Source organism: Prinia subflava, chromosome 20 (assembly GCF_021018805.1).
Source record: "Prinia subflava isolate CZ2003 ecotype Zambia chromosome 20, Cam_Psub_1.2, whole genome shotgun sequence".
Classification (NCBI taxonomy): domain Eukaryota; kingdom Metazoa; phylum Chordata; class Aves; order Passeriformes; family Cisticolidae; genus Prinia; species Prinia subflava.
In genome coordinates, this window is record NC_086266.1 from 2210718 (window position 1) to 2230183 (window position 19466).

A 19466-nucleotide genomic window follows, 5' to 3' on the forward strand; every position below is an offset into this window, starting at 1 on the left:
GTCTGTCCCCTCAGGTCACCAGCAGCTGAACTCCAGGCAGTGCCCGGGGTTTCCTGCAGTTTTCTTTACATTTTCACACCCAGCAGATGAATCTCCCATGAAGTGCTAACTGAGCTTTGTATAATGATGTGATGCTCAGGCTCATAGTCAAAAAAAGGTGGTTTATATTTCAAACTGACTACTTCAGACTCATGTTTGTTAACTCTTTCCTCCCAACTGCACAAGAGCTGGCAGTTAAAAGCTGTCAATATTAATTCAGCAGATACAGGCTCAGCAAATGGACATTCCTTTTTGCTTTTTCCCATAAATGTTTCACCTGGGGAATGCTCTGAATTGCCCATTTTCCTGTGTCCTCTGTTGTGAGCCTCAGTGCCCATGAATGAGAGCTCTTGATTCCTTGTTTCCAGCTTTTAGAGAAGCAGCTGCTCTTGGTGTTACTACACAAGCACATGAATCAGTGCAGCTTCTCTTGGAGAATGAAAGCAATGAAACACTCCTTGTTTAAAGCTCTAACTCCTTGAGAAGGCTGCCCCTGCAGGGAACACAACCAGGCAGTTTAGGAGTGTTTATCAGCTTTAAAAGCCGCCTTCCATTTTAATGAAACAACAAAAAATTACTTTCATCTACAAAGGAGAAAGAAATGTAAATTCAGCTCTGAAACAGGACTCAAATGGCTGAATCTGGTGCTGATGATTGACTTGACTTACTTTACAAGCAAAAAATGTGTCAGCTTTTACCAAGGTTACCTTCAGCCCCTTCTGGACACTGGATTCAGGCTGTGCCCCCTCTCCTATGTTAACAGGAAAATCCTACAAGCCAAATGTGACTTCTTGCTGTCTCTGCACATTCCCTTTATACTGAGCAGACAAAACCAAAAACCAAAGCAGAAATTCCACCTTTTGAACCAGAAGTGAGCAGTGCTGTAGGTGAGCAAGGTGCATCAGGCAGGAACAGGACTCTGCTCTTCCCTTAGCTAGTTCAATATTGCCTTATTGGAAAAAAAAATAATTAGTTGTTAAATCAATGGGAAAAAAACTGATTATCAGGAAGCAGACTGAGTGCAACAAGAATCATCTGCTCAGTGTAAAGCTATGCTCTAAGTAGCCCCTGTGAGCTCCAGAATACCTCTGAATATTTCTGTGTGTATCTGGTGGATACACAGCCAGCCAGCTGAAATAACTGATCTTCTTCTATGCAAAACCAAATTCACAGAGTTCAGCTTTACAAATCCCAGCTTTAAAAAAATCTCAGCACGCCCAAGCTAATCCAGTCATCGCTTTTGCAAAAATTACAGAGCAAATGTTGTGATTATTAACACAAATACAGAGAAAAACTTCAAAAGATTTTCTTTAGCACTGCATTTTGGAGATAATGTGCTTTACTTTAATATACAGTTGAAATGTCAAGGAAATCTGAAGAACGGAAGAGTTTAATTCAATACCAGCTCAACATATTTTGGCAATGTAAAATTCACTGCTGGCACACTGTTCAGAAGAACCATTTTTACAGGAAAACATCTTTCACCTATTTATAAAAAGCCTGAGGTTGATTAAGAGATGCAACACTGCCAGCCTGCCTAAGCTGTGCTGGTGTAGGTGAATATTGAGCACAAAAAGCATTGACTGCAGTAAAAAGGACACGCTGGAACTCCCTGCACTGCCCAGCAAACGTGGAATTCTGGACTCAGGATTACAGCTGGAGCTGGGAAGGTGCTCAGCAGCTCACCTGACTCATGAACACTGTGCTAACACAGAGAACAGGACACAGAAAAGCTCCCTCGTGTATTGAGGACAAAAATGTGCAGCAGCAAAGGAATCCTCAGTCAGGAAAAGCCACAAAAATCACCAGAAAGAATCAACTTTAAGAATGGGGCTGAAATCCCCACCAGCAGAACCAGAGCAACACAAGCACGGGTCAAAAAGCAGAGCTGCAATATTGAAGTTTCCTAAGGAGAAGAACCAGATTTTCATGGAACACAGCAAGGAAAACAATCCAGGGGAAATCTGCAGCATGCACCACTTCTAGGCCTTCCAAGAATGCCAGTGAGTAATTTTCTAAAAGGAGAAAATTAATCAAATTACAGTAATCAAATCTCTCCAATATGAGTATTTCTGGGGGGAGATGCAAGAAAGTTGAGAATGTATATTTAACATGACAACAGAAATTACTCATTTACAGAAAAAATGCTAGTAGGAATTTAAAAAACAAAAAGTCAAGAGGCTTTATTTCAAGAAAAACAATATCATATTATTCAAAAAACTTTGTCAAACAAAGTCATTGCAAGTTAAGGTCCTCAGAAGGGTTTGGGGCAGGCAGGATCCATTTTCTGAAGGTACAGAAACCCACGGGAGGATGCAGATGTTTAACATCACAAACACATGGGTGTAAACGCACACAGCTTTGCATTTTGTGTGTACACTTAAAACAAAACACACTGCACAACGTGGAGCTATACAGACTATACAATTTACACAGCTGGCTGTCATTCCAACCCCAAATATTACCATTTGCTAGAAAACAAACTTTTACTTTGTACAAGAACCTTGACATGAGCAAGTTTACCCCTCGCTCAGGAGGGTGAAACTGAATCATAAGCTAAACAGTCAAAAGACTTTATTCCAACTTGTACAAAAGGCATTAAAAAAACCTAAAATACGTGCTTTACCAAATATATTACATCATACAAGTCAGTGTGGCGTACTTGATAAATCCAGCTCGACTTCATCCACTTTTAATGGCATATTTAGTTTGAAATGTAAAACTGACTACACTGGAAAACATTTATTTTAAAATCAATTTCGAAGTGCGTTACCTAAAAAAAATAAATTGCTCTAGAAAAAAAAATTAAAAAGTGTAACTGAGTGAAATAAGGAGCTCCCATTCAGAAAGACATTTTGTGTTCTGTGTAAGCATTTCATCTGATTCTCTCAACCAGGCAGAGTACTCCAGACAGTGTGTGAGGCATTTTTCTGTCTGCTTGGCAGATGGATTCCTTTTTAGAATGGTTAAATTGTTAGTTGCTCAAAACAAAGTTTAATTTCACAATTGGTGACTTAGCTAGAGTGTCAAAACACACGTGGGAACTGCCAACAAGAAAACACATCACATCCACTGAAGCTCTTTTTTGGCCTCATGGTGATAGCATCAGACACAGAGTAAGGCATGTAGAGCACAGCAATTCCAGGTCACTCACAGTCCTGTTGGGATGGGAGAAGCGTTTCACCCTCTCTGTGTTGCCTGACACTGGTTTTTCACATGGCTTTTGCTCACATCACACGGAGGTGTGCACGGGCGTGGCAGAGTGGGAGGGAGAGGAGCCTCTGTCAGAGGAGGAGGAGATGGAGCGTGTGGCAGCCTCTCGCTGCAAATCCTCCACCTTCTTCTGCAGCTCTGTCCTGATGGCCAGGAGCTCCTTGAGGTTTTGGTGGATTGGAACCTGCCAGGTAAAGAAAGAAAAGGCTTGTTTGACTCTCATTGGGAGTTATCTTTCTCCTTTCAGTAACAAGGAATTCAACACTGGTGACTTTCAGTATATCAATATTTAGTGTTTCTTTAGTCATTTGAAATGAAATGCTGCAGCAAACTGTCCCTTTCTAACAACAGAATTGGCAGGAAACCTATAAAAAAGTGTTTGCAAATGGTTTTGATGGGATACCAAATATCCCCCAGTAAATGTATTTGTCCTGGGAATGATCTGTCTGGCCTGCTGGGACAGAATTTACTTTATACAGAGTTCACAAAGCTGGTTCCATATGGAGCATCCTGTTCCTCTTCTAAGCAGGGAGCCTGAGCCCTTCCAGTGAGAGAAGAGCAGCAGCCAAGTGAGCCTGGACCTCCCAGAGTCACTCCAACACATCTTTCTCAGAAGTGCAGTGCACAGGATTCTGCTTCTGACATTACCCACGAACATCAGAGCTGCACCACTCTGCACCAGAGCCCTTCATATTCATCTGAAACATTCACCTAGATCGTGGCCAAGGGAAGATTCAAGCCATACTGAATTTTCCAGCTGGATTTGTTATCTCAGACATGCAGAGAGAACCCTCCCCCTCCTCCAAATTCCACACCAAGGCCAAAAAAGTTTTACTGTAAGTTGCTTTTAGTTTATTTGATCCTGTACAACCTCTGATTGTTTATAGCTTTTGGAAAGAGCACGACAAGAAAAGAATTTAATTGCACTGATGCAAGAATCATGGGGAAATGCAGCACTGGGAGACCTATGGATTGCTAGAGGAGTAATTTATAATTTACACCCTGGGCTTCTGGAATGCCAAGCTCCAGGGAATTGCCTTCACCCACTGTCAGTTCTTATTGCTTAGCAGGGATTGCACCCCTGAGCATCTGCACGTGGTGTCATGTGAAGGAAACAGCAAAAAACAGAGAGGGTTTTACATTCTACCAATACACAACTGAGTCACAACTTATATTTCTCTGATCTCTCACTTTTTAAACAACATACATCCAAAATCCATGCATTTCGTATTGATATTTTCAAAACTTAACACAGAAAAATACCATTTCATTTTTAACTCTTATTCTAACTTCAAACAATAAAATAATACCTAAAAATAAATCTTTTTAGGTGTACAATTTTTAGTTTTTTCTTGTTTGTGGCTTAGCCCATAAACAGAAACCCCAGGGTATTGAGAAATGCTGCTCCCAATACCCTGGGGGTCACCAATTCCCCCTACATCCTCTATAGAAACCCTTCAGCAAGTGAGGCCACAAATCCACAGATCTCCTTCCCTAATCAAACACAAAGCACACCCTCCAGAAAGCCAACCTCATTTTCCTGAGTAGACTAAATAACGTGTATACACCTCCAGGCAAAGCTGAGCCTGCTGATGAAAATCATCCAAAATGCTGTAATACACACCGTGGAAAATTCAAATTTTAGTAAAGATTGAGATTTTCCTGGAATTGGCACCCCCTATATATTTATTTTTTTCCCCTCAATAAAAGACCCCTTTCTCACAAGACTCCTACTTTAGATTTCTTTAGGAAGACATTTTCCTGAAACGTTTAGGTCCCTAACAGAGTGATTTACTAAAGTGCTTTGAGGAATTAAAGTGTGGCTGCACCTCTCTGTCTCATCCCACAGAGGCTCCGGCTCTGACGCAAGCGCTGCTCTCCCCACGGGTCCATCCTGGAGAGCAGAGCTGCCTTCCAATAAATTAGCTAAATAACAATAATGACTTTTAAAAAGCCTCTGTGTATTCGAGTCACACACAAAACTCTTCAATATTAAGACTGCAAAATTATGCTCTCGAAGAATTTGGAGGTGTCAGAATGAAGATGAATTCTCCAATCTCAGTTCAGCCTTCCTGTACATCTGTATAAAATCATTGGTCAAATAAATATTAAAATACTAGTTTCCCCTTGTATTCCTCATTTACTCAGTGCACAGGCTGATGCTACTTAATTAATGAGAAGTTATTCAATATTTAGTTTTCTTTGCAGTGTCTGACCCCATCTTTTATTTATTCTTCTGCATTTAAAATGCCAAAGTTTCCCTTTTTTGTACTTTCATCTCACGTCAAGAAACAAATTTATTTCTGCAGCACCCTAATGAGGTATGGGAGTATTAACACTCTGCTTTTACAAACAAGGGTCTGAAGCCAGCACCTCCTTCTCCCTTCCCTTCCTTTTCCAGGATATTCCCAGTTTGCCCCATCTCCCCAGGGAATTTCTCCTCTCTGGTACCTGCAGTCTCCTTCCCCTGTAAGCTGTGACATGATTCTCACACTGCTAATGACACCTGCAGTATCTGAAACCCCATTCCCAACCAGTAAAAAGCACTAAAATGCTGCCAAAATCCAGTGAGCCAACATTCTTTACTAGGGAAGAAATGATTGTGGGTTTCTGCAAATGAACCAGTTAAAATGAGTGGTGGTGGTTTTCCTTATTTAACTTCCTTTGCTGCTATTTAATTCAAAATACTCAAATTTCCTCCACCCTAACGACAGGGTACCTACTGCCTGCACTGAGCTTAGAACACTGCTAAAAACATTCTCCATTGCTAAAAATACCACTGATATAAAATTATTTGTTAAACTGAATTATCCACATACATCAAAAGAGAACTTGGTGCAGTGTAATGCTGAGCACATGCCACTCCACAGTTATGATGAATTATTCCTGCTGGGGAAGGATTTGAGGAAAAATAAAGTGGTTTTTTTTTTTATACTATGCCCACAGAGAAACTACAGTCATGCTACACCATATACATAGTGCATCCCACATAAAAACCATCTAGACATAAGACAGCTTCATTTCCTCAAAAATTCAAGCCTTCCTCTTCACAGAATTTGTCAACACAAGGATAGATATAAAAGAAATTATAACAGCTGCTCACTTACAGTACCAGCAAGTCTTAATTGGATGGATTTCTACTGTGTGTTACTCTGCTAGCTCAAGGACAGCCATTCACATGAAAATTGTGCAACAGTGAATGCATTTTGTCTTCTTCAGTGAGCACACTTGATCTATTTTGGCAACAAAACAGATAAAAAAGTTGCAGAAGAAAATGATTATTTTAAATTCATTGCTCAACTTAAGACTGTCAGTTCTCCAAAAGCTTCCTCTGTGTATTGGAAAGACAACAATATCTTTCACTTGAGCTTTTTGTTCCTCTCTGTGAAGGACTGGAACTCTGACAGCCTACTTAACAGGACACTTGTAGCAAAAGGAAATCTCAAATGACCAAGGCAGCAATTTTCAATAGTAGTCAATATTTCCACATTTCTTGTGGAGGTGTGCTCCTGAGAAATCAAGCAAAAACCCCCTGGCCTCCTGGAAAAGCAAGGGGAGAAATTATGGATGTTACCAGGTGGGAACTGCAACAACTGACAGAATTCCAGACTCAGGAAATTGTATTTACTACAAGGTGATGGCATTGTTTGTAAAAACCTACAGCCCATTTAGATTTAGGCATCTCAGACATGAGAGAAATTGAGTGCTCGCCCTTCAAAATGTTACAAACTCCCAAAAATGAAGATTATATTTGCACAGTACTAGCTTCTCCCATTCTGTGCACATTCTGATGCTCACTACAGGATACCAATTTCTTTTTCTTAGGTAACTACAGTTTCTTTCAGCATCCAGGATAAGCAGTTAGTCTTATTTTATTCCATACTGATTGAATACTGAGACTTTAATCTGTAGATGAAAATTATGTGCAGTAAATTGGACTCTGGAAATCTTGACACTCAACTAGAGAGAATCTAGCAGGTACTGGCCAAAACCTGCCTCACCTCACAAGAAAAATCTTGTGAAATTCTTTAATTGCAGGGGTGAAATCTGCTTTGCTCAGCTGTCTGACACACAAGGCAATTCCTTTTCCTGGCATCTCCTCCCTCACTCTTTCATTCAAAAAGAAGGACTCAGGAGCAGCAATGCCAAGCAGTTCCAGAGCTGTACAAAACGCTGGAAAATCAAATGTGTGGACATTCCAAAATATCCCAACTCACTCAGCTGGGATAAAATAAATCAATTTGCTCAGAGGGGAACACAGCAGGCAGTGTGACCCAGGGCAGGGATAAACACATGAACTCCCCATGTGCCAGGCAGTAAGTTCTGTGCAGTAAGTTACATTTTATCCTGTTACATGCAGGATAAAGCAGTTCAGTAATTATGTTTTCCAGTTTATTATCAGCAATTTTCCCAGTGACACTCAGGATCTTATTTGTTGTTTTTGCTGTACAATATTTTGTGTTTATTGACACTGAAGCTCAGCTAACTTCTCATTGCTCAACTGTTCAACACATCAAATCCTTCTGCAATAGCATCAAATAAAAACAGCAATTGTAAGCTATTTATATACTTTACAGTCATTTCTGTATATACTGAACAAACAGCTTTATTTGTTCCTACCTTTCCCTTTCATGTATTTAAGTGAGCTGCTAACCAGCCAGCAGAATTTCCCAGACTCTTCCAAAGAAGTTTTGTGATTGCCTTTAGCAGATGATTTCATCAAAGAAGCTGAATTGAATTTCTAGGTGATAGATGGTGCTACCTTTTATTCTGAATGACAGTCCACACACATGAAGAAAAGAATGGATTTGAAAAATTGCAGGGATTTCTGTGATATTAACATGAGCACTGTGGCCAAATTTACAGAACAGAGCTTGAAAAAAAATTACCAGGCATAGAAAAATAAAAAAATAAACCTACACAAAACCAAAATTAAACTAAGCCCTGTCCTCCAAGGGTTCAAACATAATTTCCAAGAAAGCATAAAAAGAACTAAACACATCCTAATGGACTGTGCAAATCTGGTGACTAAAATGAATTCTTTTCCTTGCCTCTCACAGCCCGACTTGAAAGGACTGGAACTTTCACTCATGCTCTGCATTTATGAATGATGGGGTTTGTTAGCTCAAAAATACTGCCCCTGCAGAGATCATATTATTCAAGAACATCATTGCTGTGTTCTCTCCACCTTCCAGCAATGCCCAAGGAGACACCTAATGACATCTGGCAGCCAGAACCCCTCAAACCAGTACCAAGAAGAGGAAATGACTACACAGAAAAGGGAAAAATATGTATCAACTGAAAAAATTCAAAAGTATTGTATTATCTTGTGTATTCCAGACTAGCAGGGTCATCTGTAGGGCCATATCCACAGACCCCACACCTCTGAGAGAATGGAAGAGCTGCTCTTCCACCTGCCACATACAAATGTACATTTCTCTGACTCAAAGAAAGGGCAAATCTGAAAAAGGTCTTCTCAGTCAATGAACTCAAATAAGACAGAACTTAAATGTATCTGATTTTCTTGGGACAAGAAGTCAATAATGATGTAACGCCTCCAAACTCAAAGAACATTTTATTTCACTTTGGAATTACAATGACCTTGTTGAAGCACAATTTAGCAGCAAGAGATGTTCACATTTAACCTGAAATATTCCAAAGTGTTCAGTTCTCAGACTCCTGAGCTTTGAACCATATGGAGAGAGGCTGTGTGTTCTTAAGTGCACAAGATCTACTGCAGCACAAAATAAACAGGGCTCTTGATGCAAATAAACCTGATCAAAACAACCATCTCAGGCCTCCACAAAGCTCAGACAGAACTGAAGTTGTATCATTCTAATCAATCTTTATAGAAAATAAGAATAATGCTCAACTCTGTATGTCCTATAGGAATGAGGGATATGCTCAGGTTGTACCACACTGATAAAGGTCAAGACACAAATATTTGAAGACAGAGTACAAGAATACAAAACCAAATTAATATCAAGTTAGCATTCAGTAATTTTCAAATTAAGAAAAATTACAGGCTCATTTTCAATAGAAAAGGCAATAATACTTCTCTCAGTCCATTTAAAAATCAAGCTCACTAATCAAGAGGAAATGAGAAAACCTAAAATATTGCCTCCAACCACAACCTGCCCTTCTGCTCCTGTGAGATTTCTCTCCCATAACAGCAAGATGGTTGAAAACAGGTATCAAAGATCTATTCTGATTATATTCAAAGTACTATTATTCATCTTCCCTTAAATTCACCTACTGGGCATTTTCTCCTTTCTGGTGAGCTCCTCAACAATAAACATGTTTTAGTTTTCTAAAGATGTTTTTGCAACTGATAAAACACAGCACAAGGTTGCCTTGAACTAATCATCAGAGAACTTATTCATGCTAAATATTTAATTTTCTCTTATATTTAGTTGAGAATCAAGAGAACACTTTAAAAGGTATTCAACAAAATCACCTTTTATCAGTAGGCAGGGATGCCCATTCTTTTAATAAATCCACTGATTAAGAATTTTTTTCAGTGAAGATAAGTGATGACCTGCTGAGTGTCACAAGGGTCACTGTCTTTTATTTCTGTCACTGAATGCACCTGAATGTTACTGAATTGGTTAACAGGGTGTGACACCAGACAATGCAAACACAGAGGAAAGCAAACTTAGCATATTGTGACTGCAGAAACTGTTTATTTACTTGCTTGTATGAGTTTGTGCTTTCATGATCAGACTGGCGACTGCAATTCTGCAACAAAAAAAATGGAATTTCTGCTGCTAATTTATCCAAGTAGATGTGAAACACTCCCAAATGTTGGTGATAAATATCACACAAATTCAGGCCAGAGACAAGAGGAAAGGGATGATGGATCAAGATAGAACTTACGTGGTAGAACTAAAAAGCTGAAACACTTTTTTAAGTACTTCAAGAAAAGCAAGTGGCAGGAAAGTTAAGGCAGTTACCAGGACCAGGACATTTTGTTCCCTTCAGGTGCAGATGGAGGGAGCTGCTCTCAGGCAGTGAAGGAGTCTCAGTCCCAGAGAAGCAGGCAGAGAGCAGAGCTCTCACTGAGAGGTGACAGCTCTGGCATTTCCTCATTATCTCCTCCCCACCCTCCCTGCTTTGGACCAGCAGTGGCTTTCGTGTGGTTCCCAAAGCCTGCTCGCTCTCAGGCCTGCAGATCTCAATCAAACATAAATCATAAACCAACACCACTGCAGGGAGGGCAAACACCACTCAAATGGCAGTCAGCAAACAGGCTAAAGGAAGATTGTACTCTGCAAAAAAGCAGCTGACAAATTCACTTGAAAATGATATAACTTAAAATACTCCATCTTTCCAAGTTTTAATGAGTAAGAGAAACAAAGCAGCTCAGAGGAAACACCTCAGTGAGAAATCCAAGCAATCCAGACTTTTCCAGGACCTCAAAAGGAATTTCTCAGATGCCTGGACTTCAAGCAGTGCAGTGTCCTTGAATTTTACCTTAGAACACCATCCTTCACAGCAGCCTCTGACTTGTGGATGTCTAATAAATCTGAAACTCACACCTCACTCTAACTGCTAGAAGATGAAAGCAGGTTTCAAGCCATCACTTAATACAGGTAATTCATCAAAATATGCTTGGGGTACCTTGCAATGTTGCCTTAATAAAGAGATGGTGTAGCACACTCAGATATATTATGGTTGTGACACAATCTGAATGTTCTTTCTTCAGACTTCTAAGCATGAGAGCATATGGAGTCTGATGAGATTTAGAGATTTATCTGAATTGCAGACATTACTTACAAGAACAAACACTGGATGAATCAAGGAGCATGTATGGGCAGTGTTTAATCTTTGGTATGTCAGCTAAAAACTATAAAAGTCAATTGAAAATCCATGGGATGCTCAGTTTAGAGAACCTGCAAAATGAGTTGGTATAGTCCAGTTCTTTCAGAAACTGCTGGTGTATTTTATATAGTGCTGGGGAAAGGGCAAAACATGATAAAAATAAAGGCACACAATAACTAGGAGAAGGTTAAGGCAATAAAAGTATTAAGAAGTGTTACAAAGTATTATAAAAGTAATCTTTGGACAAAAAATGACTGTTAATCTTTACAAGCCAATACAATCTGTGGGTGACTTCAATGAAAAAGATCCTTTTCCTTTTTCCTACATCATCACACCAACACATTTTCCCTATCACTTGAAATATGTGCACCAGATGAAAACTTTTGTATTAAACACTGCAACTAACACTAGGAAAAACACTGATTTCTCCTAATATCTGTGACCTTTCAATAAAACACTGCAGAGGTGTGAAAGCTCCTACCTGAGGGCGCATCCTGGGGTTCCACCTGATGTAGTAGCTCACCCACAGCTCCAGGTGGCTCAGGCTGGCAACGGGATACAGGACGTGGTTTTCATAGTTGACATAGAAGGGATTGGTGAATTCCTCCAGCTGGCTGTTTATGTAGGACCACAGGGATACAGTCTTTGTGCTCAGCTCCTGATTGGAAAAGAAAATAAATTTAAAATGAAGGAAGATTAATGATATGGACTGCAAAATTTTAAAATATTATGTTAATATCTAGGTATCGGTAATTCTGTCAGAATTTTACATTATCTACTAGGAAATTCATGCAGTCTGAGAACACCTCTAGTAGCTGATCATTGAACAGTCTTAAAACTTTAGCAAAAATCTGAACATTTATTTTGGTCCAAGGCTAATACAGGAAGGAAATTTAGACATTCTTTTCAAAGTCCAGTTGAGCAAAGCAACCTGTACTGCTCATAATTGACAGCAATATATACATAATATATAATATAGATATATACATATATACACATATAATATATAGCATAATATACAGCTAATTAAATACATGGTTACACACTGATCAACTAAACTAAAAAGATTAGCTTTATCAGTGAAGAGATAGAGAGTTTGGAAGATCCAAAACAATGTGTGTGAATAATAATGATTCGATTTTTCCAGTCATACTATTTGCACCTAATAAATAATTGATATCATGCTTTTAACTGACTACTTGTACCTTTATTTGCACTTCTGAAAGTTGTATTATTCTAAATTTAATCAGCATAATAATGGTTAGATCAAAGATTGGAAATCTGAACTTACATCAGATTGATCTTGCAAATTTAAACTCCTTCAGTGCTGTACAGTATGTGTTTCTACTACTGCTGTGTCTTAAATTGCATTTTTTACTGAGAATTGCATCTGACTATTTATTTATGAAAGAAAGCTGTCTGGAAACCCTGCACTTGCTGAGAACATGATATTCAGCTCCATCTTGTGGTATTTACATGCAACTTTTCTCCTACAGAGGCAGTAGAAACAAACCAAAGGAAAAAAAAAAGCAGAACTAAATATAACAAGGAATTGTAATTTGCTCAAAAATAAAAGAGATTGTAAAAACAACAAAGCCACAAGTAAGCAAAAGTGTACTTGGAATATAACAAAGCTTTAATTTTTCTTCACAAACACATAATATTTCATTGAGTCCTAATTTCATTCACTGAGATAATTTTAATTCCTGTAGTCCTCAACTACAAGTTCTATCCAGTTATGTCCTATAGTAACCTGCCAAGTCATCCATAGGAGTTCCTTTGGAAATACTGAAAGAAATGCTAATATAATTTCATAATTACTATTATTTAAAATTTTGTATTGGCTAAAAATACCTGCAAGAGGACTTATTAAAATCCTCAACCCCTCAAACAGATGATAACTAAAGAAACCTAAGTGCCACCTCACTTAATAGCAGGACATTCAGTACATATTTCTCATACCATGAAATTCAATGTCTGCATTGTTTTTAAGACTATGTGACAAATGTATTTAAAAACACAGCTCAGACATTCTTAGGTTGTTTTCTAAGCATTTTTATATAAAATCAGAAAACCAAGAATGTGCATTTTACTATTTATTTACCTCTTTTAATCTCTCTTTTTCACAGTTGCATAAGAAAGTCCCAAAGAGACAACTATAAAGGTGATCCAGAATGGTGATCAAAAATAACTCATTGAATTCAAAGGCTGCAGGAAACTGATATTAAAAAAATAAGGTAAAATTACTTTAAGCATTATTTTAAGCAGTGCAGAAAGAACAAAATCACACATAAGAAGTAACCAAATAATTCAGGTAAGATTTTTTTTTTCCTATTTAGGGATTATCTTCAGGAAAACTCAGCAATTTCCGTAACTCCCACTTCAATAATTCATTTCACATTTCACCTATGCACTTCTTTACAAAGACTTCTCAGAGCTATACTTTACATTCATTATCCAAGTATACCAGAATATAAACATCAGCTGATACAAAACTGGTGATACAAAGTAATCCATTTTAAGAAGCTCTAACAGTATTCTGTTCTACCCCAAACCCTCTTAAACATGTGCTTTTTATCTCTTATTACAGAAAAAGAAAAAATTTGGGGGGAAAAAAGATAATGGTATTTAAAAGTTTTATTTAATTTATTTATTTATTCAACAGGTAATGAATTGAATAATAAAGACTACTACACATACATTGTGCTTAATATTTATTTAAAACTTTTCTTTCATTTTCTACTCAAGTAAGTTACTTTTCTCCATTTCACCCTGAGTTTACCATCAGCTATTTAAAATAAGCCTTTAATCCCTCTTCTTCTGTATGGGAAAGTAAATCCTGTACATCTGAAATGAAAGAACTCTTACTCCCCTGAGCACCATTAGGTATTTTATTCACAAGCAGAGGGTACCTGGTATATTCTAAGACAAACAGTCAGAAATCTGAATATGTTTCTCCTAACCTGTAGTGCTCTAAAAATTCATAAAGAAAGAAATTACTGCAAACTGCTGCCCATTCAGATGGAAAAAGTCCTTCTTTAATCAAATGTTATGGTAAGACTACAGTGGCAACTGCTTGATGTGCCAAAATAACTTTGTGCCCAGTGTGACAAGGGTAGCAAACACAGACATGGAATGACAGACATTTAGAAGAATAAAAAATTGAGAAGACTTAAGGAAAACTTACGAGGTAGCATTGCTCTCATTAACAATAAAGAGCATGTAATAACAGAATAATGTTCAGGACAAACAAAACAAACTTTGTGCATTCTCTTTAAAAGAGCAGATCTTCACAGATGTCTAAAAGGCAAAGTTTTAGATTCATAAGGCAGAATTTCCTGCTATATGGAGAAATCTTAAGTCAATATTTCAGACGTGCAGAAATCAGAGGACTGGTTTCTGTTTTGTGCCACTAAAGAACAATGAATACCTTGGGGAGTGACTCAAGAGCCACTCCAAATAAAGATGACTCCTATAGTGAGGAGGAATCACAGCAATTGGGACTGTGGCTGAACGAGCTGATCCAGAAATGCCTCTTCAGTGTCAGCCGTGATTTATGAAGGGCAAATGTTTATTCATGTTGAAAGTAGAGCTGAGTAACACACAATGGGTGTGCTTGTATTAAAGCCAGAAAGATCTAAGTTTTAAACAATGTTCTATAAAAAACAAGACTGATCTAAGACAAGCTTTGTAAAAACACTCTCTTCCAAGATTTCTCAAGCTAATACATAACACCTTCTGACTGAAAATTTTGACTAAGGAGATTATCAGCATCCTAACACAGAAAATGAATGGGAGCCCTCTTATGACTGTGCTATGGATTGTGCACTGTTCAGCAGCACAGTGTGCTCACTCTGGGGCTCTCTTGTAAATCATGGGCTGCTTTCAACCTCCTCACCATTTGTTTTCATAAAGCATAGAGGAAATTAAGATTATCAAAATCTCCTTTTCAGTCATGTTCATAAGTTACTACTTTTGAATTTCCTTCTCTCTAGGAAATCATGCCAAAACATAATTACAAAACAATGATGTTAAAAACACAGCTATTACTTAAAGGAAATATGAACAGAACTTGACAAACAGGTGTGCTGAACCAAGCCAGGAGAAAATTCAGTCTCTGAGCAGCAATCAGATACAGAGAGCAAAACTAATTTGCAGAGCATCAGAATGATATTTGGTAAAAAACTCTGAAGACAAAGTGTCTCCTAAAGGGACTCTTTAACTGAAAGAATTTAATGAGCCTTGTCACATCAGGGTTCTGTGTTGTGACAGGTCCATCCTAATCAGAAGGATGCCGACATGGCCACTGTTCCAATCCAGTGAAGCATATTCAGAATTCCATACATCAGTGGTTGCACTCCAACCAGTTTATTAATAAGTGATAGCACTTTATTGAAACCCAGGCTTTGGATACAAGAGTTGTACTGTTGGAGCTGATGTATCAAGACTGTAGAGCTTCTATTGCTGCTGCTGAAAAATCACTGACCTAAAAATGCCTTCCTCTGTAGTTCCAAGCCTATTAGTGTCTGCTTGAAGATTCAGGTGGAAAAATTCCCCAAATGGAAATTTACTTCTTCTCAAATCCACTAATTATGAGAAAACACACAGGGTCATTAAAATCTCCCACTTGTTGCTGCTGGAGTTGTTGGGGGTTTTTGTAAAGTGGCATTTAAAAAAAGAAATTATCTTGTTAAAGTCTGATGATGACAAGTGGCATCTGATTCAGAGACAAGCAAAATACACTTGCTTTTTAATCGATAAGCTTGGTCTGTACTACAGTAACATTTAACATTGAAACACTTGCAGAACATCTTTGAAATGGACAATAATGGTTAATTGAACATTAGACAGAGGAACAGTGCACTGCTGAATCCAGGGGAAAATGCATCTCCAGCAACAGCTGACACCCAGTAACAAACAGGATGAAACTTTCTGCTGACTTTAAACAGACCTTCCTCCTGTGAGGGTTCTGTGCATGAAAGGTAGGAAGTTAAACTGCAGTGCTACAAGAAAATTTTACAGTTCTGTTTCATTTTTAACCAGGCATCAGTATTTCATCAGCTCACACGTGGCCTTTCCAATTTGACATCTGCTACTCAGTATCACCAGAATTTACTAATAGAGGAGGGAAATCACTTTACCATGTGGTTTTTAATTAAAAAATTCCCTCTGTATACACAGTGCAAGCACACAGTGCATAACCAACTTCAGGTAAACATGCTACTGCTGTGTACAGGAATGTGCTCTACACAAATTATATTTCCAAGATAAAGACTGATACCTCACAGAAATCCACTCTTCAGCATCTTACCTGCTTTGTCATTTGCCAAACACAGTCAATGAACTGCAGGAAAATGGGAGATCTGTCAGCATCTGCATGATCATCATCTCCGTGTCCCACTCGCTGCAAGGCAGAGCACACTGAATTTCAGTCTGGTGTGTCTGTCAGGAACTCTTAAATATGTTCCAGCACTGAACAAGACAACCAAGTCTTCCATAAGGTTAACCTGCATTTTTCAACTACTAAAATGCATCATTATTTACTTATGGACATGCCTTCAGTGCTGCAAAGCTTTACCAGTTGCTTCCCCATCTTCTGCTGAATTCTCAGCCACTGAATTCTACCAGTGGGTGAAACTGGTAGGAGTTTATTCAGACTGAACTGAAAAAGTGGTTACTCCACATCCACCTGTCATAACTACATGCCATTTCTACTAAATCATCTTAAGAGCCAGAGCCCACAGAATGTCATAACAATTTATTCCAATTCCCCATTAGCCTATGTGTTAAATAAACACTTCAACCTTAAATCAGAGTAGTAACTCCAGCCATTTTACACTTTAGAAAACTTAACTCTTTTCCTTGTTTCTCCATTCGTGAGCTCCATAACATAAGTTACAATCTCTCATTCTCATAAAAAAGCCAGGTGAATTTTTCTCACCACTGCATTCAAACCATTTTTATTTACTTTATATTATACATCACATACAGGCTTGCTGTTAAAAAGGAACAGGTCACAGTTCTCTGACACTCTCAGACCATTAAAAGGACACCAGAGACAGTAACTAAAATGCAGCAGATTTCTGTGAAAAACTCTGCTATTCCAAGTAAAAGTTCTGAAGGTGACAAACTGCACACTAAATTTTCCAGCTTACCATTGCAAATCGATGTCCAAAACTTATCCATTCCTTCTCTACAAGAACTTCAAAGCCCTTGATGGTCCTGTAATAGCTGTCCAGCATCAGCATGGCCAGGGCAGTGAGCTGTGCAGTTCGGTCCCAGCCATCGCTGCAGTGCACCACTACAGAGGTTTTACCAGATTCTATTTTATCTGCAATTCTTACTGCTCCAGCAAGAAGCATCTTCAACAAAAATGAAGAAACAAGAGTATTAAATACTACCAAAACTCTACCAAAAAAAAAAATAAATTAAGATTTTATACTCTTGAAGTAATTATAAAATTTCAGATGAATTGCATACCAAACAGTGGTATGCATACAGAGGACTGTAAAAGTCCAGGGTGATAAAAAAAGATTTCCAGATACTTAGATTCCCAAAGCTGTTTCAAATGGTTCAAGAGAACAAGAAAATTAAACTGTTCCCAAAATATCGTTAAATTTGACTCTTAATTTCGTGTTTGCTCCCTCTACTGGCTCTGCTGCAGTTGTCAGCAGGCACTGCTTAACAGAGAGTCAAACTAATGAATGATCCCCAATGTTTTGCATGAGTGGCATTCAAACCAGCTGCTAATAAAACAAATTACACTCCATCCATATTATTCATAAACAGGGGATTGAATGTGGTAATGAAATAATCTACTCTAAAATAATTTCAAAGGTTAGTGAAACCGACTGTAAAACTGAGTGTGGTAGTGATTTATTTTAATATTATGTTAAATGATAGGGCAGATGATAACCTGATAGATCACTGGCTACAAACAGCTCATGGAAATGTAAGTGCCCACCACAAGAACTGTAACATTGCACTGAAGGAGGGAAGGATGAGAAAAACTGAGGAATTCACAGTCAAGTCCTTTTGGCAATCACTCAAATATAATCTGAAGTTCCCAGTGCATTCTTCCAAACAAGAGGGATAACCCTGGACTGCCCACAAACATTCCTTCTCAAGAAAATAAAACACAGCAGTAAATATGATACTGTGTTATCAGGAATTAACTCACTATCTGCCAGTACATAAAACTAGAAGTACTAAGTTATTACAGAATGTTTAAAATGCTGCTTTCTAAGCGACTATTTAAAAATTACACTTTTTCACAAGATTATTCTGATTAAAGCAACGTGCTTGAGTTTCAACATTATTTTGGGAATATTTTCAGAAGGTCAAGTTAAAAAAAAAACACACTTTGAAAAAGTAATTGATTTTTTTTTACCCTTATATATTCCAGCCAGTGTGTGGAGTCCACGTTTGACAGCCACCGAGTCTCATCAATAGTGGGATAAACAATTTCTTTGAGTTTCCTCAGGGATTCCCTCATGACATGGATATTGTGAATCTCCAGAAAGACCAGCTCTGCGTTGGGGTAGGCACTTTCACTCTCATATCCTCCACCTTTAGCCTGTCATTCAAAAGGTAAGAACAGACAATGAGAACAACATGTATAGGATTTCAGTATAAGGCAGAGTTATTTTACTCAAGTTTCAGTGTTTGCTGAGAGAAGGGATTATTTTAGTGCTAATAAAAACATATTTCTAGCCTTTGTTTTTATAAAAAAACAACCACAGAGTTTTTTTAGGTGAAAGAAATTCTAATTGTAACCAGCTACATTTGATAATACATCCATATACCTTCCCCTTTTTATTAATGAAAGCTTTGGTATTCTGTGAGCTTTACTGCATAATTTCTCAGCTGTATCTTCATGCTGTCTTTGATTCCTGCCAACCTTTCCAAATGATACAAGCAACTTACCTTCCTTATGACCCTTTCTTATCTCTTTTCACCACCAGGTTCTCCCCATCCTGATATCTGGCTCAAGCTTCACCTTTGTAATAAGGCTGACGAGCTAATTATGATTAGTTATGATACAAACCTACCTTGTTTGTATCTGCAACACTGTTCTGCCTGGCATCGAAGATGATAAGTTTATGTGACTGAGCATTGGCATCCATTATTGTCTGCAAATATTTTTCATCCTCCTTGCAACGTTTATCATTTGGGCCAACTGATGGCTGGCTGCACCGTGTGATTGTTGCTTGGCTCTCAGGATGAATCCAGGATAACACCTGGAATAAGAAAAAACCTATTTTATTTACTACTCTACTATAAAAGCAGCAGGCCACAGAACAACTAGACAATCACATTGGCTATTTGGCATTATTTCCTGGCAAAGCAACAAATGCAAGTTTAAGGACAGGCTGATGCAAAAACATTGACAG

At 38.1% G+C, this 19466-nt stretch overlaps 1 protein-coding gene across 3 annotated transcripts in view; it reads right to left on the bottom strand.

The window, feature by feature from the left end:
- Positions 1-2196: 2196 nt before the first annotated feature.
- The window catches only part of MTMR1 (myotubularin related protein 1), a 29662-nt gene continuing 12392 nt past the window's right edge, over positions 2197-19466 (bottom strand). For all 3 annotated transcript variants that reach the window (XM_063416806.1, XM_063416804.1, XM_063416803.1), the window contains 7 exons: positions 19125-19313; positions 18464-18649; positions 17229-17435; positions 16385-16477; positions 13178-13291; positions 11555-11731; positions 2197-3436 (listed from right to left, as the gene is read on the bottom strand). In XM_063416806.1, the coding sequence (XP_063272876.1) occupies positions 3272-3436; positions 11555-11731; positions 13178-13291; positions 16385-16477; positions 17229-17435; positions 18464-18649; positions 19125-19313 (1131 nt within the window). In that variant the 3' untranslated portion in view covers positions 2197-3271. The remainder of the gene's footprint in view (positions 3437-11554; positions 11732-13177; positions 13292-16384; positions 16478-17228; positions 17436-18463; positions 18650-19124; positions 19314-19466) is intronic.